General features: G+C 49.2%; 1 protein-coding gene and 1 pseudogene across 1 annotated transcript in view; one reads left to right on the forward strand and one right to left on the reverse strand.

Moving 5' to 3' along the window:
- The window catches only part of C7H19orf44 (chromosome 7 C19orf44 homolog), a 23,488-nt gene continuing 5,977 nt past the window's right edge, over positions 50-17,560 (forward strand). Inside the window, exons 1-5 of the mRNA XM_018051347.1 lie at positions 50-147; positions 8,051-8,795; positions 10,844-11,156; positions 15,659-15,732; positions 16,800-17,220. Of these exons, the coding sequence (XP_017906836.1) occupies positions 8,052-8,795; positions 10,844-11,156; positions 15,659-15,732; positions 16,800-17,220 (1,552 nt within the window). The 5' untranslated portion in view covers positions 50-147; position 8,051. The remainder of the gene's footprint in view (positions 148-8,050; positions 8,796-10,843; positions 11,157-15,658; positions 15,733-16,799; positions 17,221-17,560) is intronic.
- LOC102178347 lies at positions 6,130-6,626 on the reverse strand (annotated as a pseudogene).

Genomic DNA, 17,560 nt, shown 5'->3' on the forward strand with positions numbered 1-17,560 from the left:
AGGCTCTATTGGTTCTCAGGGCGCGGGGTGACCCGGGAGATGTAGTCTCTTTTACCTGGCGCTTTTGCCGAGGGCAACGGTCCCCTCTGGCAGGAGTGTTCCACCGTGAGCGGCGGCAGCCTCCGCGGAAGGACTTCGCGGGAGGAGGTTGGCGGGGTTGGCTGGGCGGTGGCCAGGCTTGATGCTTGGGCTCGGGAGAGGAATTGAGGGAAACGGGGCGCGCTCCGGAGCTGAGTAGGTCGGGCAGCGGGAGGGCGGTTCAGGGGCCTCAAGCCTCCGTTTCCCTGTCTGAGGCGCACTGGAGAAGATGGTCCGATGTGGGTCGCTCCAGGCCTTGGGGAACAACCCGCCGGCCTGAAGGGCGCCCCTATTTTCAAAATTCGGTTTATCTTTTAACAGCTTTATTGATAACTCATCTACATACGGTACAGTTCACCCCGTTTAAGCTTACAATTCACGTTATTTTACTAAAAATTTACCAAATGGTGCAAACATCACCACCATCCAGCTTTCGAACTTGTAGGTCACCCGAAGTGTATCTCTCCATCCCCGCTAACACCCGCAGTCGCAGGCAACCACCGATGGGCTTTGTGAGTTTGTGGATTTGCCTTTTCTGCACAGTCCTTGTAACTGGAATAATAGGCTGTGTGGTTTTTTGCATCATCTGGTATTTTCACTTAGTGTGGTGTGTTTGACACGTGTGCATGTTGTGTGTATCATTATTTGTTCTTTTTTGTTACTGAATAGTTCTCATCCATTCACTAGTTAATGGCTATTTATTTGGGTTGTTGCCACTTTTTGTGTATTATGAATAAGAACTGTTACGAACATTTGCATCCATTTCAGTTATCTTCGGCTGCACGGGATTGAAATTGCTGGGTCCTATGGTAACTATGTTTAAATTTTTGAGGACCTACCAGACTGTTTTCCAGGTTGGCAAATGCATCCTTTTACAGTCTCCTCCAAGGGCTATGAGGGTTCTATCTAATATCTTCACATTTCACCAACCACCTGTTCCTTTCTGTACTTTTGATTACAGTCACTCTAGCGGGTGTGAAGTGGGATCTCATAGTGGCTTTGATTTGAATTCCCCTCATGGATGATGTTGAGCACCTTCAGTTCAGTTCAGTTCAGTTCAGTTGCTCAGTCGTGTCCGACTCTTTGCGACCCCATGAATTGTAGCACGCTAGGCCTCCCTGTCCATCACCAATTCCCGGAGTTCACTCAGACTCACGTCCATCGAGTCAGTGATGCTATTCAGCCACCTCATCCTCTGTCGTCCCCTTCTCCTGCCCCCAATCCCTCCCAGCATCAAAGTCTTTTCCAATGAGTCAACTCTTCACATGAGGTGGCCAAAGTACTGGAGTTTCAGCTTTAGCATCATTCCCTCCAAAGAAATCCCAGGGTTGATCTCCTTCAGAATGGACTGGTTGGATCTCCTTGCAGTCCAAGGGAACCTCAAGAGTCTTCTCCAACACCACACTTCAAAAGCATCAATTCTTCAGCGCTCAGCCTTCTTCACAGTCCAACTCTCACATCCATACATGACCACAGGAAAAAACATAGCCTTGACTAGATGGACCTTAGTCGGCAAAGTATTGTCTCTGCTTTTGAATATACTATCTAGGCTGGTCATAACTTTTCTTCCAAGGAGTAAGCGTCTTTTAATTTCATGGCTGCAATCACCATCTGCAGTGATTTTGGAGCCCCCCAAAATAAAGTCTGACACTGTTTCTACTGTTTCCCCATCTATTTCCCATGAAGTGATGGGACCAGATGCCATGATCTTAATTTTATGAATGTTGAGCTTTAAGCCAACTTTTTCACTCTCCTCTTTCACTTTCATCAAGAGGCTCTTTAGTTCCTCTTCACTCTCTGCCTTATGGGTGGTGTCATCTGCATATCTGAGGTTATTGATATTTCTCCCAGAAATCTTGATTCCAGCTTGTGCTTCTTCCAGCCCAGCGTTTCTCATGATGTACTCTGCATAGAAGTTAAATAAGCAGGGTGACAATATACAGCCTTGACGTACTCCTTTTCCTATTTGGAACCAGTCTGTTGTTGCATGTCCAGTTCTAACTGTTGCTTCCTGGCCTGCATACAGATATCTCAAGAGGCAGGTCAGGTGGTCTGGTATTCCCATCTCTTTCAGAATTTTCCACAGTTTATTGTGATCCACACAAAGGCTTTGGCATAGTCAATAAAGCAGAAATAGATGTTGTTCTGGAATTCTCTTTCTTTTTCCATGATCCAGTGGATGCTGGCAATTTGATCTCTGGTTCCTCTGCCTTTTCTAAAACCAGCTTGAACATCAGGAAGCTCACGGTTCACGTATTGCTGAAGCCTGGCTTGGAGAATTTTGAGCATTACTTTACTAGCATGTGAGATGAGTGCAATTGTGCAGTAGTTTGAGCATCTTATTACATGCTTATTGGCCATTTGTATATTTTTTTGTGTGAAATATCAGTTCATGTATTTTGCCTATTAGTTTATTTGTAATTGTGAGTTTACAATGTATTTTTACAAAAAATACATGTTTCTGAAGCTAACACAATATTGTAAATCAACTATAGTTCAATAAAAAATTTAAAAATACGTATCTATTTTAGTTGTGGTAAGGTGTACATAACATGAAATTTACCATTTTAAACATTATTAATTTTTTTTTAATTCTTTTTTTTTTTTTTGGCTGATCTGTGGGGCTTGCAGGATATCACTTCCCAGATCAGGGACTGAATCCCTCCCCCTGGAATCCTAACTACTAGGCCACCAGAGGAATTCACCCCTCCTTTTTTTTTTTTAATAAAAAAATTTTTTAAAATTACTTTTAAATTTTATTTTAAATCTTTCAGAAGAACTAGATGCCAAAAAACCTGGCCTGTTGGTCAGACTTGCCCTCTGACCAGCACGAAATGGCCTGGAGCCATAACTACAGAAATATTCACAGAGATAGCTGTTGATGTTCCAGTGCTTTCTACTTCCTCTTCACCGTGTCCTTGCAGTTAAAAGTTAACCCATTATGCAGGTAGTCCAAATTCTGTCATTGTTATCGTTTTGTTTAGTTGCTGACTTGTGTCTGACACTTTTGTGACCCCATGGACTGTAGCCTGTCAGGCCCCTCTGTCTGTAGGATTTCCCAGGCAAGAATACTGGAGTGGGTTGCCGTTTCCTTCTCCAGGGACCTTCCCCACCCAGGGGCTGAACTCACATCTCCTGCAGTGGTAGGCAGATTCTTTACCACTGAGCCACTTGGGAAGCCCCCCAGTACCATCATGACAGCTATCTAAATTTTATTGTAAGCTTATTCCATGCCCCATACTGAACATACTGATCACAATAAACTGTGGAAAATTCTGAAGGAGATGGGAATACCAGACCACTGAACTGCCTCTTGACAAACCTATATGCAGGTCAGGAAGCAACAGGTAGAACTGGACATGGAACAACAGACTGGTTCCAAATAGGAAAAGGAGTACATCAAGGCTGTATATTGTCACCCTGCTTATTTAAGTTCTATGCAGAGTATATCATGAGAAGCGCTGGACTGGAAGAAGCACAAGCTGGAATCAAGATTGCCGGGAGAAATATCAATAACCTCAGATATGCAGATGACACCACCCTTATGGCAGAGAGTGAAGAGGAACTAAAGAGCCTCTTGATGAAAGTGAAAGAGGAGAGTGAAAAAGTTGGCTTAAAGCTCAACATTCAGAAAACAAAGATCATGGCATCTGGTCCCATCACTTCATGAGAAATAGATGGGGAAACAGTGGAAACAGTGTCAGACTTTATTTTGGGGGGCTCCAAAATCACTGCAGATGGTGATTGCAGCCATGAAATTAAAAGACGCTTACTCCTTGGAAGAAAAGTTATGACCAACCTAGACAGTATATTCAAAAGCAGAGACATTACTTTGCCAACAAAGGTTTGTCTAGTCAAGGCTACGGTTTTTCCAGTGGTCATGTATGGATGTGAGAGTTGGACTGTGAAGAAGGCTGAGCGCTGAAGAATTGATGCTTTTGAACTGTGGTGTTGGAGAAGACTCTTGAGAGTCCCTTGGACTGCAAGGAGATCCAACCAGTCCATTCTGAAGGAGATCAGCCCTGGGATTTCTTTGGAGGGAATGATGCTAAAGCTGAAACTCCAGTACTTTGGCCACCTCATGCGAAGAGTTGACTCAGTGGAAAAGACTGATGCTGGGAGGGATTGGAGGCAGGAAGAAAAGGGGACAACAGAGGATGAGATGGCTGGATGGCATCACTGACTCGATGGACATGAGTCTGAGTAAACTCCGGGAGTTGGTGATGGACAGGGAGGTCTGGCATGCTGCGATTCATGGGGTCGAAAAGAGTTGGACACGATTGAGCGACTGAACTGAACTGAACTGAAACTGAGGGACAGAATGGTTAAGTAATCTGACCAGGGTCGCTCCCACTAGGAATTCTGCGTGGTTTTCCATTCACTGACCCCTGTGGTCAGGCCTATGCTGGGCACTCTTACTATATGAATTGTTAAGATGGGGATAAGAGAGCAAGCACACTAGTCAGAGAAACAGACAATAAAATACTAAAAATAATTCATTCTTGTCCAGAATCTTAGGGATTGGGTTAAATGCTTTGCCTAGCACAAAATATTTGAACTCAGCTTTAAAAGGTGTATAAGATGTAGAGTTGCCAAGTTTAACAAATCAGAATACTGGACAGCCAGTTGAATTTCAATTTCAGATAAATAATATAAAGGTATTTGGAATACAATGCTTTTTAGTATAAAATGTTCAGAACATTAGCTTTTACCATAAAAATATTTGTGTCATACTTAATTTTTAAAAATTATTTGCTGTTTATCTGAAATTCAAATAACTGACTGTTCTCTATTTATTCTGGTAATCCTAATAAATAGTTTTCCAAGTGGATAGAGAGGGGGGAGAAGCTTTTTTGGGTTTCACAGTACTTTTTTGTTTTTTAATAAATGTAACATATATAGTCTTGGTAGAACATTCAAACAGTATTTTTAGTTTTTTGGGGGCTGCACTGTTCAGGATGTGGGATTTTAGTTCTCTGATCAGACATTGAACCTGTGCCCTCTGAAGCACAAAGTCTGTGCTTTGTACCCCGGAAGCACAAAGTCTTAACCCCTGGACGACCAGGCAAGTCCCACCATTCAAACAGAATGGAGCTGAGGCATGGTTCTCGGCTTTTCTGCCTCACAGACCATTATGTGGGAGATGCTATGCACACAGATTCTCCCCCTTCCTTTAATGGCTGCCTAATATTCCATTGTGTACCTGTGGTTGTCTGGACCTCACTGGGCCTCTGTTTCTGATTAGTACAAATAACGCTACCAGGACATTCCCTGGACATCTCTATGTGACTTTGAGAATGTAACTGTAGGTAAATTCCCAGATGTGGAACTGTGGGCTCATGGTTCTGTGCATTTCACGTTTTCATTGCCATTGCCAAGTTCCTCACTAGAGGGCCTGCAGCAGACACCCACCCATGCCATATTTTCCCCAAGTCTTTAAAATCTTTTGAAACCTTGGTAAATCTTGCAGTGGATTGTTCATGTTCTTCCAAGGGTACACGAGAACTCTGAGCATGCGATGAAAACTCAGGCCCTTCTCCTCAGAAAAATGTACACCAGCTCACACGCACAGCACGTGGCTGACATTTCGTGCAGGATGGGAGGAGAGGGCAGTCTGTGTCTGTCCGAAGGCCCCAGTCCTGCTCCCAGGGCAGTAGTTCTTACACTAAGTAAAATAAGATTTCTTGGGAGCTCATTAAACATATACATTGAGTTTCAAAACCAGCTTTAAAAAAAAAATAGTACAGTTCAGTTCAGTCGCTCAGTCATGTCCGACTCTTTGCGACCCCATGAATTGCAGCACGCCAGGCCTCCCTGTCTATCACCAACTCCCGGAGTACAGCCAGTTTTTAAAACTATTTTTATTTATTTAGCCTCACTGTGTGGCATGCAGGATCTTAGTTCCTTGACCAGGGTTTGAACCTGGGCCTCCTGCATTGGGAATGTAGAGTCTTAACCCCTGGACTACCAGGGCAGGCTCTCAACAGCTCTTTTTTTTTTAGGGGAGGGGTTGTCAAATAATCCTTTATTTTTCTTTTCCCTTTGACGTTCCTAACTAGCTGGGCACTCCACTGCACCACTGTTAATACCATCTATGATGTCATAAAGGTGGTGGCCATCAACATTGCAGCCCACACACTGGGCAGTCCCCAGGATCTCTTTAATAGTTCCAGAAAGTTCTCTAGCTAGAGACTGATGCCGCATCCGATCTCATCAAAAGTGATGTTTCCACTGTGCTTAATGTTTTTCTGCTTCTTTCTGTCTCTTGGTGGTTCCTTGAGGGCTTTGATGATCAGGACAGAAGCAGAAGGTACCACCTCAATCTGGGCTTGTCTGTTCTAAATGGTCAGTTTCACTGTAATCCTCAGACCCTTCCAGTCACTAGTTGCCTTGGCGATGTCATCAGTGACCTTTTTTGGAGACAGACCCAAGGGGCCGATCTTGGGGGCCAGGGCAGACATGGCAGCAACCTCCCCACCAGTGCACCTCAGGTGCACGACTTTGATCTCGTTGGGGTTGAACTTAGGCGGCATGGTGGAGGTGGCTGGTGTCAGATGAACTGGGATTTGGAATGAGCGAAGAAAGTTGCACCTTGACCTCCTCCGAGCCAAAAGCTTAAAGCTCAACAGCTCTTTTTTTTTTTTTTGAGAGAACTGAGGACATTTGGATAAAGGAGGAGACCGGACTTGGGGTGTGACTGGGGAGTAGGACTGACTTGGAGTTGAAGTGGGGCAGCTGGAGAGACAGTGAAGAACTCTGGGGGTGAGCGAGATCTTTGGAATCAGCCTAAGCTCTGAATTTGGCTCTGCTACTCACTGGCCATACAGTCAAAGCTATAGTTTTTCCAGTAGTCACGTACAGATGTGAGAGTTGGACCATAAAGAAGGCTGAGCGCCAGAGAGGTGATGCTTTTGAACTGTGGTGCTAGAGAAGACTCTTGAGAGTCCCTTGGACTGCAAGGAGATCAAATCAGTCAATCCTAAAGGAAATCAACCCTGAATATTCATTGGAAGAACTGATGGTGAAACTGTAATACTTTGGCCACCTGATATGAAGAGCTGACTCATTGAAAAAGACTCTGATGCTGGGAAAGGTTGAGGGCAGGAGGAGAAGGGGATGACAGAGGATAAGATGGTTGGATGGCAACATCGACTCAATGGACATGAGTTTGCGCAAACTCTGGGAAACAGTGAAGAACAGGAAAGCCTGGCGTGCTGCAGTCCATGGGGTCTCAAAGAATCAGACACAACTTAGCAACTGAACAACAATAACAACTCACTGATCAGGATCTAACCTGCTGGGGCCTTCATTTCCTTCCTCTCCTTCTATGAGAGAGGGATGACAATAACCAACTCACAGGGTCAAGTGAGGGTTAAATGAGATACTGCAGCTCTGAATGAAGTACTGGGCATCCTGCTGGGGCCTGAGAATCGCTGACTTTTGTCTTTAATAGGTAACATATGTCACTTAATACCTGGCCCTAAAGGGTAATTCAGTAGTAACATACCAGGTCTTATTTCTATATTTTTAACTTATTTTTTGGCTGCCCTGGGTCTTAGTTGGTGCTCCAGGGCTCTCTCTAGTTGCAGCAGGCGGGGGCTACTCTTTGTTGCAGTGCATGGGCTTCTCATCAGGGTGGCTCCTCTTGTTGTGGAGCACACACTCTAGGGCACGCAGGCTTCAGAAGTTGTGGTGCTCAGGGCTTAGTTACTCTGTGGCTTCTGGAACCTTCTGGACCAGGGATCGAACCTGTGTCCCCTGCACTGGCAGGCGGATTCTTACCCACTCTACCACCAGGGAAGTCCCAGGTGTCTTATTTTCATGGTAGTCATCAGGCTTGGAGGGGTGGCTCTGGCCAGATGGCAAAAGGGGGTGTGGTCCCTCCCAAGTGGTGGGAGCTGTTGAGAGATTTGAACTGGCAGTATGAACATCAGGTGTTCTGATTCTTAAGTTTTCTGTCTTCACTCCCTAGAATGGCTTCGATAAGAAAACCTAGCCGTCCTGTGTGTGACATCTTTGGCGACCTCAGTGATATTTCCTTAGAAGATTCAAAGATGGGGGCCATGTGGAACTCTGATATCAGTAGAAGTCTTACCAAAATAGCACCTGGTCCCAGCAGATTTTTAAAAAGAAACCAGACTCTGGGTGGAAAACACTTCCTGCCGAAAGAGAACGCTGTCCTGGGGAGCAAGCCCTGGCACTCTTCAAGTAGACCATCAACCACTGCCTCCAAGGTCAGGGCCAACGCAGCGCTCACGAAGCTGGCACAGATAGAGACCAAGATCAGGAACCAGAAGGTGCGGGTGGATCTGTCGGATGCGGAATCTGAGGACTGGCTCCCTAGCAGAGCAGAGGAAACTCCCCCCAGGAGGACGGCTGACCTTGCTTCACAGAACACAGGACAACTGTCCCAGGAACAGGCCCTTGAAATTCCTGTCCCTGAGACAGACATGCCGACTGGGAAGGTCAGTAGGTTTCTAAAGAAGAGAGAAGCACGGGTGGAAAAGATACCCGTGGAAGCGCAGGTTGGGAAGGAGAGGGATGCTCAAAGACCCAAAGAGAAACAACCTCCTAGAACACTGGATTCTCCAGACAGTGATGAAGAGGAAATGAAAGAGTTGCTGGGGAGCTTGATAGAATCTTCCAGGGAGAAAGAAACACCCACCAATCAGGGTTTCACCAAAGCCAGTGAGAAAGAACAAACAAAACTCGTCTCGGTAAGGTTTGCATGTATTTATCCATTTTTACTTTTTATTTGTTTATCTGGCTGCCTCGGGTCTCCATTGTGGCACGTGGGATCTTCCCTTTGGCGCAGGGACTCTAGTCCCAGCACATGGCTCTGGAGCTCTTGGGCTCAGTAGTTGGTGACACAAGTTGCTCTGTGGCATGCGGGGTCTTAATTCCCCAACCAGGGATCGAACCTGCATCCATTCCCTGCGTTGCAAGGTGGATTCTTAACCACTGGACCACCAGGGACATCCCTGCATTTTGCACTAATTTATTTTGTACTTGTTTGTATTACTACTTTGCATTTGAACCTTTATGTCATAGCACTGGGGTCTTTTGATGAGCACCATCACTCGTAAGCTACTTGAGAGAGTGTTGGATGAGGAAGGGTTGGGTTTCAGCTGATCACAGGGACCCACTCCTGGCCTGCTCTGTAAGGGATCGGATTTCGGACACGTCAGGTGGTTTTGCACCATGTGGCGCTGGTGACTGTATACCCCACAGGACGGCACTTTGTATGACTGATGCAGCCCCAGCCGTGATCACTGCCATTGGTGACCCATGCCCGTTTGCTGGTTGTTAGTGATATGGGAATCACTAACTTGGGAAGGCTCCACTTCCATTTTTTTTTAATTGGGGTGAAATTCCTATAACCCAAAATTAACCTATTAAAAATGAACAGTTCAGTGACATGTAGTACATTTACAGTGTTGTTTAACTGCCATCTGTTTGATTCCAAAACATTCCCATCCTCCCAAAAGTAAGCCGTCACTGATTACTTCCTTCTTGGCTCAGTGGTAGAGAACCTGCGTGCAATGCAGGAGTCACAGGAGATGCAGGTTTGATCCCTGGGTTGGGAAGCTCCCCTGGAGGAGGGCATGGCAGCCCACTCCAGTATCCTTGCCTGGAGAGTGTTGTGGACAGAGGAGCCTGGTGGGCTGCAGTCCATAGACGCACAAAGAGTTGACATGACCGAAGCGATTGAGCACGGGCGCGTGCACCAAGCAATCACTCCCTGTTTCCCTGTCCACCAGACCCTGATAATCACTAATCTGCTTTCTGTCTCCACGGGTTTGCCTGTTCTGGACATTTTTCCAGTGGATTCATACAACCTGTGGCCTTTTGTGTCCAGTCTCTCCCTTAGCATGATGCTTTCGGGGCTCACTCACATTGTGGCATACATCAATGCTCCGTTCCTTTTTCTGGCTGAGTAATATTCCATTGCATGGATGGACCACATTGTGTTTCTCCACTCATCCACTGATGGACATCTGGGATGTTTCCACCTTTTGGCAATTATGAATAGTGTTACAAGTATCTGAGTCCCTGTTTTCAATTCTTTGGGTTTTTCCTAGGAGCAGAACTGTGGCGTCCTATTAGTAAGTCTGTGTGTAACTAACTGAGGAACAGGCAAACTGTTTCCCACAATGGCTGCACTGTTTTACATTCCCGTCAGCAGTGTATGAGGGTCCCAATGTCTCCACATCTTCACCAGCACTTGTTATTAAGGGAAATTACAGTAGAGGTGCTTTGGCTAATTTTGCTTAGTCACTCTTGTGACCAAGTTTGTCTGACTCTTTGTGACCCTTCTGGACTGTAGCCCACCAGGCCACTCTGTCCATGGGATTTCCCAGGCAAGAATACTGGAGTGGGTCACCATTTCTTTCTCTAGCCAAGCAGGCATTGTGAGCTCAATCCCTGCGTCAGGAAGATCCCCTGGAGAAGGAAATCACAACCCACTCCAGCATTCTTGCCTGGGAAATCCCATGGACTGAGGGGGCCAGCAGGCTACAGTTGTTGGGCTTCCAAAGAGTCAGACATGATTTGAAAGCCAAGCAATATTTCTGAGTATTTCTGATCCCAGGATTATCTTGCCTGAATGTTGTCCCTTAACTTCCATAGATGAGGGGAGAAGAAAGGGGCTGAGAGTGGTAACGGTCATCATGAGGCCTCACAGTGTCCACCAACCCCGATGTCGCTTGATCAGGACTTAGCATGTGTTTGGTTAATTTCCCTTCGTTTGTTTCCGCCCACTTAGGGTCAAATCCCAACTCCACCAAGAGCCCTTTCACGGCCCAGTAAGGATCTGCCCAGCTCAAAGCCATTCCCCACTTCGTGGCTGTCAGCTTCACGGTCAGCGGACGGGGCCCCCCGCGGTGCCGGCTTGAGAACTCGCTCCCCACAGACGCACACGTCTGCCTCCCGCACGCTGTCGCTTTCCTCCCCTGGTGCCTTGGTGAAATCAGCGCCCTCGACCGCAGGGGCTGACGAGCGCTCATCCTCCCTGAGAAGGAGCGAGCCTGGGCCTCAGGAGGAGCCTCCCTCAGAAGCCACCGAAGACAGTCTGAACGGTAGCCCTCGTCCCTGTGCAGAGCTGTCACCCTGGGCAGGGAGGGCGAGACCGCCTTTGGGGTTCCCAGCGTGGCGTCACAGGGTCTTATCACGAGGGGTGCAAGGCACCCTCGGCTTTTCCACACCCTCTTTCCTAGTTGAGGGGCCAAGTCAGATTTCTTTTTCCCCTTGGGGCCTGTGGGCTCTTAGTTCCCTGACCCCCTGCATCCCTGTGTCTGAAACGCAGTCCTAACCACTGGACCACCCGGGAAGTCCCCGTCCTATCTTTAAAGTCTTCATCTAGTGACCCTGCCCAGTGACAGAGCTAAGGCAAATCCTTCTTGAGCCTCATATGAGAGAAAGTTTTCCTTGTAAAAGAGAGGTGTCCTTCCTTTCCTTTTTAATTGCAGAAAACGAAACCAACCTCTAAGCAGTCACAGACATTTTTATTTTTTCACCATCATTCAACATGATTTTTTATGTACTTATTTATTTTTTATTTTTGGCTGTGCTGGGTCTTTGTAGCAGTGGCCAGGGTCTTAGTTCCTCGACCAGGGATCGAACCTGCATCCCCTGCACTGGAAGCCAGGGTGGTTCTTTTTTTTTTTTCCTTCTCTTTATTGAACTCCCCAGATCTTTTCTTTTTAAAAAAGAAAATTTTTATTTTGTATTGGGGTATAGCCGGGAAGGCGGATTCTTAACCAGTGGACCACTAGGGAAGTCCCCAGCATGAGTTTTAATACCGTATGTATTTAAGAAAAGAGTAAAAGAGAAAACATGGATTTCTCCCCTCTGCAGTTTCCTTACCATCAGTTCAGTTCAGTCACTCAGTCGTGTCCGACTCTTTGCGACCCCATGGATCGCAGCACGCCAGGCCTCCCTGTCCATCACCAACTCCCGGAGTTCACTCAGATTCACATCCATCGAGTCCGTGATGCCATCCAGCCATCGCATCCTCTGTCGTCCCCTTCTCCTCCTGCCCCCAATCCAAAACCCAGTTAAATAACTGGGTTGAGTACCTGCTGTTTGCCGGCAGGTGTCAGGCGTGATGGTGTCAGGAGTACGATGACAAACACGCAAACCTGCCCCGCCCCTGCCCCCAGTTCCCAGGTGCTAGGATGATCTTTAGCCAGTGAATCCGTGGTAGGGGAGGCAAAATAGTTTTTCCCTTCTCGGCTGGGGCTCTGTAACCAAAGACAGGTTAACAGGAGAAAAGCATTCTGAGATTCAATAAAGATTTCATATAAGTTTTATGTGACCCAGGAGCCTTCATAAGGAAATGAAAACGTAAAGGAACGGTGATGCCTTCTGCTAGGTGTGATGAGCAGTGGAGAGTCCTGGGAGAATGTGATAGAAAAAGGATAGGAGGAGATGAGGGGAGATGGAGCGAAACCTGCTGGTGGGGGGTGGCTCAGTTCCCCCCATCTTGGACATAAGGATGCTCCTTTCCCCCAGGTAAAGGGAAGGTGAGTCTTACCTGAGGGTCTTACAGCCTGTTTCGGAGGAGGTCAGGGAGTTCTTGCAGCCCCTTCTGTGTCTCAGATTCCTGCAGCTCAAAATATTCAAGATGCGGACTTCCCTCAAGGTCCAGTGGTTAAGGCTCTGCACTTTCACTGCAGGGTCACAGGTTCAGTCCCTGGTCGGGGAACTAAGATCCCATAGGCTGTGTGGTGTACCCCTACCCCCCCAAAAAAAATCCAAGATGCTAAGGCACCATGATGTAGGGGCAGGGAGGAGAAGCACAGCTGACCAAAGTCCCCTCCCTGTGCAGGGGGGTGGGCTTGAGGATTCGAGAAAGCCCCCTGGGAGCCCCCTCGGGGGCCACCACCTGCCGCATGCCACGTGGCACCTCACTGCTGTTGGCTCGGATCTTCAGGCCCGAGGAAATAGTGACGCATGTCCTGGCCAGCCTGGTGGGCGTGGATGAGAAGGTGGGTGTACCTGCCCGGGAAGCCTGTGAGCATCAGGGTTGGCCGACATGACAACCGACAAGAGCGCCAGACCTGGTTTCTGGCCCTTCCTGACTGCCCCTCCAGGCTGCACCTCAGCCCCTGCTGCTGGCCGGGAAGGGCCCCCTCTGTGTCCAGACCCCACCTTCCCCTCCAGATGCAGCTTCAAGAGAGGAAGGTAGCAAGGAGTGGTGAGGACAAGTCTGAGTTTGGGGGGTCCAGCCCATCTAGGGCGGGGGCTTCCCTGGTGGCTCAGACAGTAAAGAACCTGCCTGTGATGCGGGAGACCCAGGTTTGATCCCTGGGTTGGGAAGATCCCCTGGAGAAGGGAATGGCAACCCGCTGTAGTATTCTTGCCAGAATTCCACGGACAGAGGAGCCGGGCAGGCTACAGCCCACGAGGTCGCCAAGACTCGGATGAGACTGAGCGACCAACGTACACGCTGCCTGGGGGGGACACGCTTGCCCTGCCGCCTTCTGGCCTCAGCGCCTCAGGCTCTCTCTCGGTGTCCTCACGTGTAGCGCGGGGCAGAGCTATGACAGTGAGCTAGCGCACGTGGGGGGCCTCCTGCACGGTGAGCCTGTGGGATGTGGGGTTGGCTGACATGACGAGAACAGTACTAGTCCACGCTCTCCTGCGGTGCCTTGGCCCGAGCCAGCCGTGATGGCTTAGTTCAGAGGCTTGTCCGTGAACGTATCCCAGGACCTGTGTGCTGGCAACTGGCAGTGTCGGAGGAGTTCAGAGGCGGCGTGAGCCCTTAGCGCTGAAGTGCTGAGCTAGGCTTCCATTTCGGTCTTCCATTGCTGGGCAGCCTGGCGTTTGGGATTGCACTCAGCTAGCCTTTCCAGGAGGAGTGAGCCGCTCGGTCTTCCATCTCCCGTTCACCCCCAGCTCTGTGCCTCCTGCGTGGTGGGCGCTGCTGCAGCTGCCGCCGCTGACTGCCCCCTGTCTGTTCCTGGAATTGCGGGCCACATCCTACCTCCTCTGGGAGACTCATCCCTCCAGCCCAGCCAGGCTGCTCGGCGCCCTCTGTGGAAGCCCCTTAAGACACCTTGGAGGGCCCCGCCAAGTGTCCACCCAACTCAGCCGGCGTTGGATCATGCGCCTGCGGGGGTTTTGAGGCCCCACAGGGTGGACACCCCTGTCCCCCTCGCATCACACACACACAGCCTCTGTGCTTCAGTCATGAAGTGGGCCATGTGGTGGAGTTGCTTCTGACCCTGGCTGCCTGTCAGCCTTCCTCCTCCCGGGGAAGAGCAGGCCCACATGTTGGCAGGGCAAAACCTGCTAGGGCACTGGGACTGCGTGGAGCCTTCCTCTTCTAGTAACCTGCACCTGTGGCATTCAGGTGTTGGCAGCTGGCAGCCGGCACCACAGAGTGGAAGTTCGCCTGAGCTTGAAACGGAAGTGTTAGTCACTTACTCGTGTCCAATTCTTTGCGACCCCATGGACTGTAGCCCACCGGGCTCCTCTGTCCATGGAATTCTCTAGGCAAGAATACCAGAGTGGGTTGCCATGCCCTCCTCCAGGGGATCTTCCCGACCCAGGGATTGAAGCTGGCCCTCCTGCATTGCAGTCAGATTCCTTACCATCTGAACCCCCAGGAAAGACCCCCTGTGCCCTTAACTCGCTTTAAATGAGAACCTAGGATGAGGCGCCTCCCAGTGGAGGGCCCGCCCCTCCTACCTCAAGCACACTTACCACTGCGCTTCCCTCTTTGCATTGTGAGCCGCTCTGTGGAGGCCAGTGGCTGGGAAGCTTCTGGCCTGTTTTTCTTTTTTTCCTTGCTTCTCTATTTTTCAGATCTTCCTGAAGAAGGAAATGGCAACCCATTCCAGTATTCTTGCCTGGAGAATCCCATGGATAGAGGAGCCTGATGGGCTATAGTCCTTGGGGGTCAAAAGAGTCAGACACAACCGAGCAACTACACCACCACCACCACTACTTTTTGGATCTTAGTTCCCTGACCAGGGATTGAACCTGGGTCCTTGGCAGTAAAAGCATGGAGTCCTAACAACTAGACCATCAGGGAATCCTCCCGTTGTCTATTTTAAAATATGTATTTATTTGATTGCCACAGATTTTAGTCGCCACATGCGGGATCTTCGTTGCAGGGCAGGGGCTCAGTAGTTGGCAATGCCTGGGGTCACCCCATGCCATGTGAATCTTAGTTCCCTGACCAGGGATCGAACCTGCATCCCCTGCATTGCAAGGTGGATTCTTAACCACTCAACCACCAGGGAAGCCCTTCCCATTGCCTGTTTTTATAAGTAAAGTTTTACTGGGACACAGCCATACTCATTTGCTTACACACGGTCCTTGGTGGCTTTCCCGTCATCACAAGGGCAGAGTTGAACAATGGTGAGAGAGACAGGCTAGCCCGAAAAAGCCCGGACTATTAATACTTACCATCTCGCCCTTTAAGGAAAAAGTACTCAGATGCCTGGGCTAGCTTTCTGAGAACACTTCTGCATCTTCCTATCCCTAGCTCTTAGCCCAGTTTCTTCAACAGGATGGTCAATACCTGTGGAATAAATGAGTAAATATTGCCATGTTACATTTTTAATTACAGATTTTAGAATAAACATTTTATCCCTGGATGATCTGGCTCCAGCTGTCAGTGAGAAATCAGACTTGGAATGGGAAGTAAGTACAGTGAACCGATTTTTTGTTTCTTTTTTTAAAAAAAGATTTATTTAATTAATCTGACTGTGGCATGTGGGATATTCTATTTTCGTTGTGGGGATCTTTAGTTGCAGCATGTGAACACTTAGTTGCAGCATGTGGGATCTTAGTTTCCCGACCAGGGATTGAACCCGGGCCCCCTGAACTGGGAGCTTGGAGCCTTAGTCATCGGACCATGAGGGGAGTCCCTGAACTGATTTTTCACTTTAGATCTTTACGTAGAATGGTTTGCAGCCATGATGCTTCATTTAGGTCAGCGATTCTCACCTGGGAACACTTGGCGATGTCTGGCGACATTGTGGTCATATCTGTGGTTCAGGGTGCTACTGGCATCAAATAGGCAGTGGCCAGAGATGGCGCTCAGTGCCCCAGAGTGCACAGGCTGGCCCCCGCTGCAGGGAATATTTGTGTCTTAAATGTCAACATGTCAATGTGCAGAGACCCTGATTTAAGATGATAAGAGAGGAGTTATTTAACGTATCAGACGATTAGAGCAGGTCCCACTTCAGCCTCCCCACAGCAATTCCTGCACTGACCTGTATTTATTCCGCTGCCCTGTGGTGATTCTTGCTGTATTAGTAACCACCTCACCGTCAGCACCGTGCAGCGTTCAGGACTGCCATGCAGCGTTCAGGACTGCCGTGCAGGATCACCAGGGTTTCCCCAGCAGGGTTCCCCCAGCAGGGTTCCCCGACCAGGGTTTGGAACAGTGCCCCTTCCAGTAGAAGCGCAGATTCTTAACCGCCGGAAGTCCCAGCACAGGTTTTAATAAACATAATAATGACAACATATTTCACCCACCTGCTGCTAACACATGCTCACCCCATCAGTGTTAAGCGCAGCAGCTTCGTGCTGAAGGGCTTCAAGAGCTCTGCTCGCAGTGCTTGGCCGGCCCAGGTCTAGAGAGGACCGTGTAGACCCTCACCTGCTGGGCCCCTGGGGCGCCCTCACTTCTAATGCAGTGGTATTTTGATTGTGTTGCTCATTCGAAAATACTTTCCAGTTACCTCTGCCATCCTTCATTTTAGAAAGAAGGTCAGGGGGGCAAGGCATCCAGTAGAAGGCCCTGGGCAGGGGATCCCCCCTCTGAGAGCGAGATCTCTGAGCACCTGAATGAGCCATCAGCCTCGTCCCCTGGGCCCCAGGGCATTTGTTGCCTGGGGCCGACGTCTCCGGAACCTACGGCCAGCGCGGTGAGCTCGACTTACTCAGAAGATTTTGAAAAATCCCCCAGTCCCACAGCATCTGAGTCAACGGCCCGTTCAGAGGAGTCTCCCGACAGGACGCTGGCCAGTCGGTCTGAATTTTCTGCAAGTCTGAAGTCAGACCTCCCTCCCTCAAGTCCCAAGTCACGGAAGAAGCGGGCCAGGGGTGGACACCCAAGAGTCGTGGTGAAGGAGACGGCTGTGCAGACGCCCGATCCCGCCTTCACCTACCAGTGGGCTAACGGTAAGGACGTGGCCTGAGGGTCGGAGGAGGGAGAGGCAGGCCTGCGGTGGTGATCGGCAGGAGCCCCTGAGGTCTGGGCTGTCATCAGCCAGCTGATGGGACCTCAGCCCCCTGCTTCCTCTTCCACAGAAAAGGGGAGCTCCCTAGGTATTCCCCACTGTCTCCCAAGCTTCGAAACACTGAAAGGTTTCAAACCAAAAACTAAAGCAGTGGTTGTCAGCGGGGCTGATCCTGGCCCCAGGGGACATCGGCCAGGGTGGGTGACTGTCTGTCTCTGGGTGGAGGCCAGGCTGCTGCTCAGCACCTGCAGTGGCCAGGAAGGCCCCGCCAGAGAGCAACC

This window comes from Capra hircus, chromosome 7 (assembly GCF_001704415.2).
Source record: "Capra hircus breed San Clemente chromosome 7, ASM170441v1, whole genome shotgun sequence".
Lineage (NCBI taxonomy): Eukaryota > Metazoa > Chordata > Mammalia > Artiodactyla > Bovidae > Capra > Capra hircus.